The sequence below is a fragment of the Channa argus genome, chromosome 3 (genome assembly GCF_033026475.1).
Source record: "Channa argus isolate prfri chromosome 3, Channa argus male v1.0, whole genome shotgun sequence".
NCBI classification, from domain to species: Eukaryota; Metazoa; Chordata; class Actinopteri; order Anabantiformes; family Channidae; genus Channa; species Channa argus.
In genome coordinates, this window is record NC_090199.1 from 17,220,225 (window position 1) to 17,236,301 (window position 16,077).

Below are 16,077 nucleotides of genomic sequence, written 5' to 3' on the forward strand. Positions count from 1 at the left end.
TCCCTATCCCGTTTCATCCTGCTTTCTTCTCTCTGTCTAGTGTCCTAGATCTGTGTCCAAACTGATTTGAAGCTTACTCACTTAGGCGCATGCCAATTTTTATTCTCTGCATTCTGTTGTGCTTCTCAGCTAGTTTGCTTATTCTACCCCCCCCCCCCCCCCCCCCCCCCATTTTGTGTGTTCTCTAAATTGCTTTACTTCTTATGGTGTAACAAACCCCAAATGTAGTTTGTTACGTTATGAGAAAGTTGTGAAGGTTGCCTCACAAAGAGGATGACTGACCTGTGGCAAAACAAATATTATATTTTGGACAAAAAAATCACCATGATACGAGAGGTTTCAAGCACAAAACATAGGTGAACAAACCTAATCAGTAACCAAATGACCAGATGAAAATAAGAATAAAGGCATTTCATTTGCACAAAAGAGAAAATAAACTAAAATAAGGCCTAAAAGCCCACGAAAAATGCCTCCACTATAAATATTTTATGTCAGAATATTAAAAACACACAATGCTCAAATATAAAATGTAAAGATACATACAATACAAAACGCAGAATACCAGTCTTAAGATATATAGACTGAATGGCTGGTGGTAAAACATCTTTGCATACAAATAAAAGAAACATCCGAGATTTAAAGAAATACCTCTCACAGTCAAGGCCCACCGCCCCTTGATGGCCTGCTTTCATGAAAAACATGGATAATAGTCCTATTGAGGGCTAAAATGTTTGTGCTTACAAGTTATTATACATTTTTCTGTAGCTGCTAACAGGAGTCCAGGGTGCTAATGAGGCTAGGGGAGGGCATTCATTTGAACCCTAAAGAGGAATAAAAGAAAAGGGGAACATTTGAAAAAAGAAAAGAGAAGAAAGCAAGGATCAGAGGGAGGAGGTTGGCAGGGACTGTGTATGAAAATTTGGCGTCTTCCGTATAGAGATATAGCATCGTGCCAAAAACGGCCGCCGACACAACTCCTCTCACAACTCCTCTCACTTTATGAACATCAGACTCCTTTTCTGTGTTAAACTCGCCCACATAATAAATTCTTTATTCTGCAACCCACATATGCAAAATGAAATCAAGTAGGTTTTTTTTCCTAAATCAGTTTTGACTTTGTTTTATTCAGCTAGGAAACTTAGAAAAGCCATATATGGGAAAAATAAGTGTAGGAAACAAATTATTGAAACAACAAAAAAATGAATAAATAAAAAATAGCAAATTATTGTGACTTTCGTTGTAGCATAACTATAGCTGTGCGGGTGAATGGCGCTGTTGGCCAGATATAGATGCCAGGGCCTCACTGAGTGCAGCCCGGTGAATAAGCAATGTTCCCTGGCTCTGTCTCGTTTCTGGCTAGCCTGCCTGACAGCAAACACTGGCCACTGCACTCTTTCTCTTGCTCCATCTCCTCCTTCTCCTCTATGTCTCTCAGAGGTCGGGAAACCCTTCTGAGTGGGTATATGGTTTTTGGGGACAGACGCATTTCATGGTTGCCGCCGCTACAAAAGACTGAAAAGAGACCCGGCACTGGGAAGACACAGTATTAATACAGACAATACCACCCCTCGCTGCTTCTCACTCTTTTCTCAATAACCTTTTTCTTCTCTTCTTCTTTTTTTCCCCCCTTTTGCCCCCTTTTTGTTGTCTAGATTTTTCCCCAAACAAATAAAAAATTAAACACAAAATGTATAAGAGCACACATTTACCATAAGATTGCAGTTTTTAATCCCTGTGTGCTTTGCTTACACTACACCCATTTTATTTGACAATCATTTGTGTATTTAAGTATGTGTTTAAATCTCAACTGTAGGAATTATACAGTTCAGCAGCACATGAAAACACTTTTTCCTTTTGACAAAATGAAACCTTGCTGAATAATATAATTATCAATTGTATGATCACAGAAAATGTAGCTTAGTACTTTTATACTGAATGTAATTGTGTGTGTGTGTGTGTGTGTGTGTGTGTGTGAATAATTTTTATAATAAGTATTATTATGTTATGCATTCAGGAACTGTATGCCTAGCAGTAATTAATCTAACATGAATTTGAAGAACTATAAATATAACTAAGATGGGATTTCTGTAAGAGCCAAAAAGAAAGCTGAAAAATGTCTGCTTTTTTTAACCTCTGTTTCATTTACAATGGAGATTTTCACAGGTGAGAATGAGCGGGTCCGAGAAAAAAAAAGAGTCAAAGAGCAAAAACTTCTTTGTTTTACCGCGAGGATGGTCTCCAAATTTCACTGGAATAATCTGTTTACAGCATATCACCCAACATTAAAAATGTTCACACAAAGGGAAACAGATGTGGGTGGACCAGAAATGTTCAGAGGTTTTGCTCTCTCCTGAGTCAGGCATGGCCAAAGAAACTGTGGCCTATGGTTGTTATATAAAAATCTAAAAAGCAGAGAGCTATTTGTAGAAAAAAGAACACGCCAGTTTTCACTGGTCAATTTAATGAGAGAGCAAACATATCATTGTCTTTGACTCGGTTTTCCTATATATTTCCCCCTCTCAAGTCTGGTTGTGCTATCATGGTCTCATGAGATACATGCAGACCCTGTGTGTTTAGATCAGTCCATGTATATCTGTGACACCCCAATGTTATCCCTGCGTCTGGGTCTGTATGCAGTGTGTGTGTGCATGCGCGCATGTTTTGGAGTGAATATGAACACAACAGGGTTTTGGCGAGCCCGATACTATTAGCTATCCAAATACACAGACTTTTTTCCAACGCCAAGAATAGTGTGTGAAGGATCCCTCTCACTCTCCCGCGCTAAAATTCTTTACATCACATGGGGCTCTCCCTCTATCTTAACCCTTCAGATTTGATATGGAGCCACCTGACGCCAGACATGCAAAAGAAAATGCAGACCCGACTAAATGAGAGCCCTCAGTGAACATTTACTGATGCCAAAGCCGCTCTGCGTGTGGAGAGCTTTTCTTAGCTGTCGTGGGCCCTGTTCCCACCACACACAAAATACAAAAGCCTCAGACATGACAGAATCCCTCAGTGTCAAGATTTCATTTAATCAAAACTCAATGCTCACTTCACTGCTGAGGGTCATCCGAAGCTGCGCACACACAGACACAAACAAAAAAACACTTACGCACAAGGACAATCAACTCTGCTGATGTCATGGGAGCCAACGAAGAGATCCAGGAAGTAATTCAAAACAGATTATTTTCACAGGAAATAAAACAGCAACAGAGCAGTGGGAACTTGTGAAATCCAATTTTCTAACACACTGCAAGACATTCATCATGTCGGTCATGACTATCAGACTATCAGGATTCTTCTGTTTCTCTGTTTTACTTGCCCTCTTTTCCTGCTTTTCCCCTTTTTTCTCCCCCATAACTTTTCTCTTTCCCCTCCGTTTTGCGCGGGAATCAACACAAGTCAGGTTTTTATTTGTGAATCTTTCCTGTGGTCAGTGAATTGGCGTGGGGCTGGCCACAGCAGTAGGGTTTCTCTAGGCTTTCTCACAGCGCAGTCCAAGGCATGACTGCTGCTACAGTGAGAGGGAGGTAGGATCTGGCACCGCAGACCGTGGAGTGTGGAGCGGTCATGGCAGAAATGGCACGGCGAGCACATTTCACACCTCCCTCGGAGTGACTGCAAATTTCCTGTACTGCACTTTTGATTGGAAACACATTTGAAACATCTTTTCATGATCACACTTACGGAGTACAAAGGAAAGGAAAAAAAACACCAAGAATGAAGTCCAAAGTATGACTAAGAGCACTAAGCTAACTTTGGACCTGACAAATGTTTTTTTTTTTATCTTGTATTTTTCCTAAATTGAATAAATCATAAATGTGCTGAGTTTAGGCTAAAAAAAACCAAAGTGTATAAATCAAATAGTCCAGTGAACACTACGAGAAGCAACTAAATGATTTTCTCCTCGGACTGTCTAAAATTGGACCCACAAATGCAGTAGTCAGACTGACAGAATTGAGAATTATATTTAAACTAGTACTGTGAAATAAGCTTATCCAACACACTCCATTCATGGGTTATCAAAGGGACCCTGCCAGTTTGTAGTGCTCTGGCAGACCTGCGCTTCCGGGCCAAGAGATCACTATCTCCATTATAATAACAGTCCCCCCACCAAAAAAGAACCCCACACACTAATTCTAATGTACTACTAAATGCACAACACCACAACTGTTCTCCTCTATTGCCAGCGAATATTTTAGCTAAATTGTTCAGACACAATGCTCTATCTGGTTTGTTGCTTTTTATCTGAGATGCTTGAAAAATGGGGAAAAGGCTGTGTAGTGTGTCAGTGTGGTTTGTTCTGTTACGGCTGTGGCGTGTTATGCTCCGTAACAGAGACGATCTCAAAGGCTGGCTGGCTGCAGAACAGTCTGAGAAAGCCTGACGGCAAGCCCAGAGATTCCCTGTGGCAGCTTTTGCCACTCTGTCATAAACAAAACACAAGACGTCTCTCTCTTCTTCCCACACCAACGGGGCTCGGGCGCTGCCAAACAGAACAATCACTATCGCAGCCTCTTCTCCTTTCCAATGCGCTCTCTCTCCCTCTCTCTCTCACTCTGTGTCTCCTACAATATAAACAAAAGAGATCAGCAGAGGCTTTACCTCTGTGAGAGCAACAATGAGGGCGATGTTTAAGGAGACAAAACAAAAGTGTGCACGGGATCAAAGAGGAACGAGGAAGACAGAGATGCTAAAGACCGACAAAACACAAACCAAACAAAAACAAACAATGAGCACATATGGTCATTCATTGTGTGACTGAGGCGAAAAATAAAAAAATTAAAAACAACAACGACACATCACTGTAACAGATATATGTGAGAGATAAATGTAGGCCTCCATGCCTGTTTGAAATAGAAATAATGCATTGACTACTTAAAAGTAAATGAGAGTTAAGTGTGGTAAGTGTGGGGAGCAACCTTAAGACACTTGTACACACTGGTCTGCCCTTTGTTTCTTGCTCCGTCCCCTTCTTTCTGTGACTCTACACCCAAAGTGTCTATCCGACCAGGACTTAAACTGTGCAGGGGCTCACTGGAGGCAGATAACAGAACTGAAGCACACTGTTTTAAACAGATAAGATAAGAGTCAGTCACAGAAGTCCACATTATGAATGAGCAGCACACTGGGCAGACCCTAAAAGCAGCCACGTGTTTTACTGCACTGCTGTAAACTAAAGTACTGTAGTGATGAGTGTGCAGCAACCTACTGAAAACGGACTGCTAATAAATTAATATTCTTTGTATAAAAAATAACTGTTTTTACTTGGTAAATGCAGCAGGTATTAGATGAAAACTTGCTTTAATTATATGAATTTAAATACCAAAGCCCTGTAAGAAATTTCTTTCCAAAACTAAAACTGCAACATCAAAGGAATATCTGCATTTAGATATACAATTTCAATTACAAACAATTTTTTTTCAACGAACACATAACCTCAAGTAAGATTAAACACATATCAGTGTGTAATTTTTGTAATATCCGGGAGAGTAATTTACAAGTAAAATAATATTTTTTGATTTCAAATGATTTGAAATCTCAAAACACAACTCCATGCCCCAGAATCCAGGGGAGCTTTGTTTGGTTTATGTAGTAATGTGTCATTTATCTTCAGCTATAAATGAATGAAATAATATAAAATAAGTGAATATAAAAGTCAAATGCATATGATAAAACAATTTGTCAGAAAAGAGTTAACACTACAGCAATAAGACATATTTTCAGCATCAGTACTGTCTGCTACCTACAGTTTGTCACCGCCACAGATAGTCTAACAGACTGAAGCTGGAGCTGCTGCCAGGATTTGGCTTGGGCTGTGTGAGGTGTTTGGCCTGGACTGAGATTTTGTGTGTGTGTTTGTATCGGATAGAGAGAGCTACGGCTGTGATAGCATTTGGCTACATTCATACTAGTGGCTACCAGAAGAGTTCTGCCTAAGCAGAGAGAATGTGTGTATTTGAGCAGTGAATGGGGTGGGCTTTATATATATATATATATATATATATATATATATATATATATATATATATATATATATATATATATATATATATGTGTGTGTGTGTGTGTGTGTGTGTGTGTGTGTGTGTGTGTGTGTGTGTGTGCATTTGTGTGTGAAGCTGGTTGAGTCACTGTTTGAAATTTCCAGAAAATTCCAGCTGAGATAATATTAGGTCATGAGCCTGTGTTTGTATACGTGGCCAGCACACGGTGAAGTAGTGCGTATTTGGAGGAACTGGCTGCAAAATGTCTTTCATGTGTGAGTGTCTATGTGGTTGCTGTGACTGTGTTTTTTGCAATGCGAGGAAAAAATACGACTGCCAGTGTTTTGGCCATGTGTGAAGAGTACGCACACTGGAGGCTACAGTGATGTTTGGCCGGGTGTGAGTGAGTGTATTCACGGTGGTGGCTGAGATACAACAATGTTTGGCTGTATCAAACTGTATCTATGATAGTCCTTGGCTTAGTGTGCGTGTTGTGTGGGTGATTTTACTAAATGTGTGTATCTTTATTTAGCAGTCTTTGTATGTGTGTATGGGTGTGAAAGTGGCTGCAGTAGTACTGTGAGCACTGGTGTTTGTGTGTGAGTTTGGCAGCCAGGTCCAGCGTGGTGCTTGCGTTCAGGCAGACGGTGAAGGTGGCAGCAGCCTGTGGCCTGAGAGCAGGAGACTCACAGCTCTGTGCTCTCTCTCTCTCTCTCTCTCTCACACACACACACACACACACACACACAGTGGCCTTATCGTGGTGCATACACTTTTGACTGAGTACAGTCTTATAAACAGTGACTCTCACTTATCGCACAAAAACTCACAATTTACAAGGGTGATCATCTCATCAAAACACACACAGGCACAAAGGAATGCAAATTCCCTCCTATAAAGAAAACTCAAAATACATGCTTGTTTGAAACCACAAATGCATCGCTCAAAAAAAAAAGAATATGCACTTGCCAGAGCACACTGGGCAAATGCCCTTGAAATGCACTAACATATACTCTCTTTTTTTGACTGTTGAGAGAATGCTGTCATCTAAACAAACATTAAAAACCAAAGGCAAATACGAATAAAATAAATAAAGAAATGAAGCAAAACTATTTGCCATTTGCTAAAGGAGTGCATGGATGGTTAAGAATGGACGTTATAATTTGATGTATTTATTTAACTGAATACAGTGTGAACAGCCTAATGGGTCACACATAATTAAATTAACTTCTAAATTCTTATTTTTAATATTTAATAATCAAATAGCTCAATTGTAAGTGTAATTCTCTCCTACATTTAAAACACATTTTCAGTATTGCTGGAAATTAGCAAACTTATTGTATCCCTTCCCAATTTATTTACTGTTTATACAGTGTTTCAATGTGTATCCTTGTGTGAATATGTGTGTACATCTGTATGCGCATGCACATGAGCACGTAGAACATGTTGATTTTGTTTTTGGCATCATTCCCTATTAGTGTATCCAGTTTTGCCACATACCTGGCGTGTGGACGAAGTAGGCCAGGTAGAGGTCCAGCTCTTTCACAGACACGCCGATGTGGTGCGGCTGGACACACAGGCCAGGGTTGGTGCACTGTGGTGATTTCACCAGCCGTTCCCCATCCGTGCTCTCCAGGGGGCTGCCCTTGAACAAGATGACCATCACCAGGTCCAGCCGCCACACCTTGTCAGCCTGGCGCAGGCAGTCAATGCGACGTATCTTGCCCTTCTGGTCAGGGTTGGAAAGCACGCAGCAGGGGGGCTTTTTCCCCGTTATGGTAAGCACAAAGTCCTCTCGGAACTCAGGCCGGATGTCCTTGCGGAGCTTGGCCAGCAGGCGCGAGGCCCACTTCTGCTTGATTTCTGGCTTCTCCCCCAGTAGCTCATCCTTCACCGCACGCTCTTCCTCCTTGGACATGCGTTTTTCATGCTTCTTGAAGTATTTACGCTTGCGGGCCTGCAAATTGAACCAGGTGTAGGCAAAGGCGCGGACATGGGGCAGGAGGGCCTCAATAAAGGGGTGGAATTCATCCTGGATGAGGGAGGAGGGCGGATGGTGGGTGGAGGAGGAGACGGAGGAGGGGGGAAAGGTGGTAGTGGAGAGAGAGGGGGAGAACGAGGGAGAGAAAGATGGGGAGAGAGGGAGTGGGGGTGAGGAAGGGAAGAGAGAAGAGAGGCAGTTAGCACCGGCGCGCAGCATGGAGGAGCGGCGCCTGCTCTGTGTGAGCGAAGGGAGAGAATGAGCGAGGGGTGCACAGAGAGAGAGAGAGAGAGAGAGACAGACAGACAGAGAGAGAGAGAGAGAGAGAGACAGACAGACAGAGAGAGAGGGAGAGAGAGAGAGTGGGAGAGACAGACAGAAAGAGAGAGACAGACAGAGAAAGAAAGATAGATGCTTTACCATCTCTACCTAAAACCTAACACACATCAAATCAAAGGACACACTTCACAAACACTAAACAAAACATTAAATGAGGTTAAGACAAGACGTGAGAAAGATAACTTAATCTACTGTAAAGGTTTTTTTAAAGACGATTTTAGTGTAAAAGGTATCTGCCTAAATTAAAAAATAAAATAATGTGTTACTCACAAATAAAAGTATTGTCAGACTTGAATTTACCCAGTACAAAACTACACAAAACTGTGTGAATCATAAGAAACAATTCTTTTCAAATTTGATGTATATTTATAACTGTTATTAATATTTATAAAATCATGTAAATTGACCATAAACACTAACATTTATAATGTATAAAACCTAAATGTAATACACACAGCAAATTCTAGTTAATAAAATTAAATCAGTCACAGGTAAACATTAAAATGATACAACATAAATTTTTTTGTCCATAACTGCGCACAGAATAAAAATTACTTAATAACTGTCATTATCACAAAACATATGTGTAAAAAGCAAGAATAACAAGTAGTTACCATTTTGCTCTCTCATCATAAATTCACCCGCCGATGGCAAAGAAACTAAAATGCACCACCAGTTCAGAAACTGGATTGTTGAGTAAAAAAACGGAAGTAATGCAGAGTATATTAGGGAAAAAAGGCTGAGGAAAAAATTAAGCAAGAAGAGAACCTGAGAACTGTCCAAAAAAAGCAGCAGGGGGGGAAAAAGCTGAGAAAGAGGAGACAGGCCAAGGGGGTGCAGTGTAATACCAGCACAGGAACACAGGAGGTACTGTAGCAGGAGCTGCAGAAGTGCTATTCAAGAGCACAACAGAAGGAGAGTTGAGAGAAGTTCAGAAATCTTGTCGTCTAAAAAGATTATAAAAAAAAAAACAGCTGGACATGCACAAACAAATAAAACATATATTGCAGTTAAATAAATAAAACTGAAAAAAACTTAAAACGAGCCTCTTTCTTTGCAAAAAATATATAGAGAAAAAATATCTTGGTGAAAAAACAAAAAAAAAAAACAAAGCTTGGCAAAGCGGCGCGTGCTATTGGTTCAATTCTGAAAGATCTGCATAAGACTCACGGAGAGGGAAAGAGAGAGCTGGACAAGGGGGGTGCGGACAGAGGAGAGGAATAAGGAAAAAAAAACAAAAACAAGAGGACCGAATCAATGTTGGAAGAGTGTGCACGACCGCTGGCAAACCCGACTGTAGCTTCTTTTTTCCCCCTCTTTCTCTCCAACTCTGTCTCTCTCTTTCTCTATTCCTCTCCACTTTCCTTCTCTAACCATTGACTGAGTCTGTGCCAACACGCAGAGGGCCCACCTATTTGGCACAGAGTCTCAGACAGCCCAGCCAATACGCACGCTCCCAGCGCTGAAAGGGAGGGAAGAGAGAGATGGCAGAGGGAGAAGCAAAGAGGTGGGGAGTGGGGGGGGGGGAAATGGATGGTTGGTGGATGGTAGTGCAGAGAGAGAGAGAGAGAGAAAGAGAGAGAGAGAGAAGGGAGGGGGAGACGGGATTGTGCGTGGTGCAGGCAGAAGGCACGTCATTAGCCAAATAGACAAGTTCCAATCTAGTGCAAAGGCAAAGTCCAGAGGATATTAATATTACATGCATCCAATCCAGACAGCACCCGCATTCGAAAGCCCCCCCAACCCCCGTCACTAGCATGGTCACAGTGCTCCCAACAAACCAGCTTGCTCTCCAACTGCATCCCTCTACCCACCCCATCCAGAAACACCCTGCTCTCTCTCTCCCTGCTCGCGTTACACTACCTTGGCATGGGATGGCATGAGAAAACACAGGCCCAAAATCCCACTAGACCCTGAGACCAGCAGCTGCTCCTGGATTTACCACACAAACAAAGAGAGGAGGGGGAAGAAAATGCTTGTCCCCCCCCCCAACAAAAAATACCATCCAAAAACATGCTCTCCTGTTTCAAAATGCACTCTCACATCCAAACTTGCCCATTCTCTCCCCCATTTTTTTACTCCACTTTAATAGCCCCAACTGCACAGACACAGAAACACATTAAAAGTTTCTGTTACCAAATTAGAGAGCAGCCCAATTTTCGAGTGAGAGACAGGATTCGGTGGACAATGACTGCTGAAAATGCTGTGGTGGACAGCTCCATGTAAGTAGCCTATACATGTTAAGCAGTTTAAAAAAGAAAGCGGATATTAAAATGGTCTAAAACAGCTTCCCTGTAATTCACAAAGCTTAGTCTAAAGCTTTAAGATTCAGGTACGCTGGGCTTTGTAATAATGAAAGGCTTTATAGTGTTGTAATGCTGCCAGAAAATTTCCAATATTTTCATCGTGTTGCATTCTAAAGGACACAATGACACACAATTGGAATTAAACAACATCAAAAATTGTGGCAGGACAGGGCTTTATATTTGCCCTGGCAAGCATGTTCATCCTCACTGGCCGAACCACATAACCTCAGATAGACAAGCATCTCGATGACAGCTTCATATAAAATATATATTAAGCACTTTTGCTCATTAGAGGTGTATTTACATGCCATTCTTGCAAATGACATTAAAAAAAAAAAAAAACATTTGCTCATTTATACTGTCCAAATTGCATGAATTAATCCATGGGGCTCACAAGAATTATACAGACATTGTCAAAACTGGAATCTTGGGCAATCACCTCAAAACGCTAATGTCATGTGGCAAAGTTGAAGGCCTGGACATTTGATTGTGGGATGAAGCCCCCTGCTGTCAAACGGGACAGGGTGACTGTGGGATCCCTACAAAGAACAGAGTCCTCGAGTTGGCTCCCAGTACCATCATGCCTTCTACTCTGTCAGTGTCTAACAGAGGAGCCGCAGCCTGCATGACTGGCTGCTCTGCTGACTGCTTGGCAGGCTGGCTGTTAGGTTGGCTGAAAGGCTACATGACTGGCTGGGTGAATGACTGGTTGGCTACCCAGGTTGGTAGCTAGCTGGCTAGCTGACTGCCTGGGTGGTTGACTGGCTCATCACTGCTACTGCTGGGGGTGGGGGGGAGCAGACCCCATCTGGACCAGGCTGAGCCACGCTCGGATTGTTCATGCTAACATACGCCTGCCTCAAAGAGCCACACAGAACATGTGAAAATTGTGCACTATCCGCATTCATGTCCAGATAAAAATGGGCAAAGGGAACATAAGGGAAATGCAGTTGAAAAGGATGTGTGTTTGTTTTTGTTACTGAAGAATAATGACGGTGGTGTGTTTGTCACTTATATGAAATGACTGAAGGGATCTAGACTTTTTGATGAATACGCCACAGACAAAGGGAGGGGGGGTTACGTGTGCCAAGTTTTAGTTATATAACCTTGTATGACAATAATCAAATGATAATAACCATTATTAGCAAATGTAAACATCTTCTTTCTTCATTTAAACTAGCAACTCATTTGCTTTTGTAGTTCAACATTCTTCCAGAACACAACTTTTTATTAATCTTTATATAACATAAAGAGCATTAAAAACTCACAGAAACCTATTATGAAACGACCAAATACCACGTGTATGAAATATGTAATCCTTCAAAAAATCCCCCCTTTTAAAATCACATAGTTAAATGCGCTGCCAAGCCTATTATGATCATAACCTGGAGCAAACACTAAATTATACACAACAGCATAACACAGGCATTGAGGTCTTTGCACAATTTGCAGCTAAGGCAATATCTTTTATGATTTTGGCCAAGAAAGGAGTCTGTGTGGCACCCTACTCCTTAATGTCCTTTTTTGACATTTTCAAACCTTCGGCTCATTAAAGAAGTCTTCTCCTGTTTGCCCAGAGTTCTTCAGGGCAGAACGAAAGGTGGCAGTTTTTTCAGGCCTTTGCCACTGGACTCTGCAGGTATCTGCTCTGCAATAATTTGAGCAAGAGCTCATCTTATCTCTGCATGCCATGCTCTGTCTTTCACAAAATGACGACCTTTGTTCGCCAGGCTGGGCAAGACAATCTCTCCTCCTGTCCTGATTTGGAGAGCAGGAGAGAAATAAAAACCACCTCAGGTTTTATTAATAAGGCCAAGCTTGGCGCAGAAGCAACTGCCATGCAACTGCATTAGACGAAAAACAAAGGAAACCAATAAAAACTACAGTGTTCAAGACTTTGGTGGAATTAAACAGCAAAAGAGAGACTAACACATTGCTTAGCAAACGCACCCATTAAACATTTTTGTGACATGTAAGGCTGATTGAAATTTCCCAAATAAAAATGAAGGGGTAAAACTGGCACGAGGCAGGTCCTATTGTCAGAAAATAACTATTTTGATTGTTCAGTTATTTAAACACCAATAAATAAGTTGAATTTAGCGTTTGGTAAAAAGAGATACCGGAGTTATATAGCAAACCTCTGCGCGCCCTGTCTTTCAGCCTAGAACGCCCTGCACCCTGCGTGTCAGCAAATGTAAAGCCACACAAAATGAATACACTTGCCTGGGAGAGAGGGGAAACCTACCTCCATCCCCGTGTTCACCGGCAGAGTATGGTGTGGCTAACAACGGACGTCTTTCTGCCCGCAACCTTGACTGACAGCGCAGCCAATCTACGTCCACCTTTTTGTAACTTACGCTGTCTACACACCGTTCGTTTAAGTAAACAAAATAACCCATTTTTGACTGTGAAACTGCTCTAAATATCAGATATGTACATGTCTAAAGGTCATCGTCTCCAGGCAGAAAACAATGAGCTTGAGTTTTGCCAACGGTCCTGTCAACCGGAGCGGCCTCCGTTAAACGACAAGGGTGAAAATTCCTCCTAAAAGTGGGACTGGAATTAAAATTGGTACAAAAAAAAAAAAAAAAAAAAAAAAGCATTCACCCACGTTAATAAAGGCAATTTCGTTTATGCACGTTTCCTCCTTAAGAATTGGCCTACCTAATGCACGATCATTTTAAGCCTATTAATTAATTTATGTTTTTATTTATGACATTTATGTTTATTTAAAAAGGACCAGAGAGCTACTTACTGTATACATATACTTAATTTTAAAAAGGTAATTCAGGTCTTTTTCCCACACTGTTCCCAGTGGCTTTTTATAAGCAATTACCTGACATGAATTTGTGATCATAATATTCCCTTATGAAAATAAATGCCACATGTGCTCAGGACACGTAGTTTGTACAATTATTTGATCCCACAACCTGTATGGGGAGGAACCCTTAGTAGTGAGACAACAGGCATCAAATTTGTTTTCACTGGGCTGAAGTCATAAAGAATTCAGGCATCTGGAATCATATTAAAAAATATAATGGTCGGTTCTTTGATTTTACTGTTACATATTTGTTCCAACAAAATACAAACTGGACTTAAAAACAAACAAAAAAACATGTACATATACATATATGTATAAAATTAAGCCCAAACTCATGAGAAAAGCTCCCTCAGTCTTTAAACAGGTCTTCCTTAGCACATAAATAAATCCATCTCATATCCCATATTTTCCGTTGACATAACATTATCATGTTATTGTAAATTTACTATCATTATAAATAATAAGTATAAATATAAATAATAAGAAATCCAAAAAGTATAACTAGTTAGCTTAGTGTCTGGCTTTTTTTTTTTTTTTTTGGCAAATACAAATTACATTTTTATTCAATGCACTCTAAAATCTATAAACAAATATACTAGAGCAAATTAATCATCATTGCAATTTTAAAAATATAGGTATTTTCAAATATAAATAATATAAAAAGCAAATATAAAGCATTCGAAAAGTCTGTAATTGCAATTACCACACATGCATAAATTTGATTTATTTCAAAAGTTCAAAATATCATATTAACAATATCTGCTTGTGTTTAAACTATTACTTATAATTTAAAAATGATAAAATAATAATACTATATTTTAAAATAATATTATTGACTGAAGAAGTGGAAGAACAGAAAACTCTGGCATATGATAGTCTTTTGCTCATCAAAGATTTTTTTTTCAAACACACCTTGAAATATAAATATAAAGACAGACAATAAAATTACTTAAAAATTGCCACAAGCATGTACCTGGAGAATAAATTTGTTTGAGGAAATTTTTTTCTCCTGATTAGGAGCATCCTTCAAGATGAGGGTATGAAGCATCTCTCTCACACACACACACACACACACACACAAACAAACACACACACACACAGAAAGCTGATAAATGTTAAAGCATGTCAGAACACGTCATGACTGGAATTTAACTTTGACATCTGAAATCACATATTTTCAAGTGCTGTGGTGATGTAAGGAAAAGACTGTGAGTGAACCGAATAATTTTCACTTTGTGTCTGTGTTTGTGTGCACTTGTGCGTTCTGACCTCTTGCAGTGGTCTGGAATAATTTTGGTTAAATGTTCTTGAACTTTTAGTGCTTTGTTTATAAAGCAATAATTTTTCAATGCTTGCCACACTGTTCTAAACCTTAGATTAAAACAGGGACCTTGAATGATTTCTGTGCAATGCAGGCAAAATGCCATTTCTGTCCACTCTGTTAGAAAAGAAAAAGGGAATTGGATGAGGAAGAAATTTCTATGGGTTGAGCAAAGTTTCCATGTTTTCTTTCCATTAGAAGTGCAGGAAAAATAAAAGTAAGATGCACAGTTATTAGGAGGTGATGATTTACTAAACTCACAAGCCTCCAGGATATATAATAATTACGGATAAGTTGACATAAATTGCAATTTCCTTGGTAACTCGCATGAAATAGACAAAATAAGTGTCCTTTTTTCTTCCGCTTTCACTCACTTATTCAAGCCCACACACATGCATTCATGCAGACCAACACTATTCCTCTTTAAAAATTTACTCCTTAACTTCTCATCACTGCCAGTCCTTCCATTTCCATCCAGCTCAAAACCTTTTCATCCATTCTATTCCTTGGACGAGGAAGAAACTTTCCCCTCTTTCTCCCATCGGCACAGATTGATGTTAAAAGTGTGTCTGTGCATCGTTTGTAATTACGCCTGTTTACACACTGAAGCATTACTATGTGTGAAAGTCTGGAAGCCATTTGTGGCATGAGGCTGAGAGGGAAAGACAGAAGAGAGTGCTTTAAACAGCTCCAGAGACACAAGGACTGATAGCAAGCTGGGGCTTCTGACATGACCACCAACCTGGGTAATATTATACTCAAATACGCGTTCATGTTTGTGCGACAGATCTTTCAGCCTCAAGAACAAGCATATGAAAGATAGGATCCAGGGAATCCACATGATTTTTTTAAGAATCTAAAAGTTCTTAATTTCTTAAGGCTTTTCCATGAGACTAGATGATAAGTAATCTTAATTATAAACAGAACTGTAACTCCATAGTTATATTCCCAATTTATATTCAGAAAATATTTTGACAACTGAATTCAATTTGGACTACTGAGTATACATGTAGTGATTATCATTTGTTAAAATATATTTTGGCTTTTGTTGGTGGACATAATTCAAAACTTAAACAACAAAATGTATTATGGGAAATGCAATAAGGGCTAAAACATTACACATGCACTAAATCAAACCTGACTGTGAATCTTGATAACATTGCCGTCAATAAGAAAGAAAGCTTCTCTCAGGAATCGTGTTATTGTGGAACAAATAAACTGGGTACAATTATATATTTCAAACTAAATTAAAATATTCTGGTACTGCATTTACAAACAATGATTTAATAAAACCTTTTCAACATGTGGCTGCCGTGGTA

General features: G+C 40.0%; 1 protein-coding gene across 19 annotated transcripts in view; it reads right to left on the minus strand.

The window, feature by feature from the left end:
• LOC137123522 (nuclear factor 1 X-type-like) overlaps positions 1-16,077 on the minus strand; it is a 103,756-nt gene that overhangs the window by 60,931 nt on the left and 26,748 nt on the right. For 15 of the 19 annotated variants that reach the window (XM_067497360.1, XM_067497358.1, XM_067497364.1 and 12 more), the window contains one exon: positions 7,491-8,022. In XM_067497360.1, the coding sequence (XP_067353461.1) occupies positions 7,491-8,022 (532 nt within the window). Of the gene's footprint in view, positions 1-177; positions 4,572-7,490; positions 8,209-8,924; positions 9,396-16,077 lie in introns of those variants that run through there. The other 4 variants (XM_067497347.1, XM_067497348.1, XM_067497354.1 and 1 more) reach the window with 3 other exon arrangements.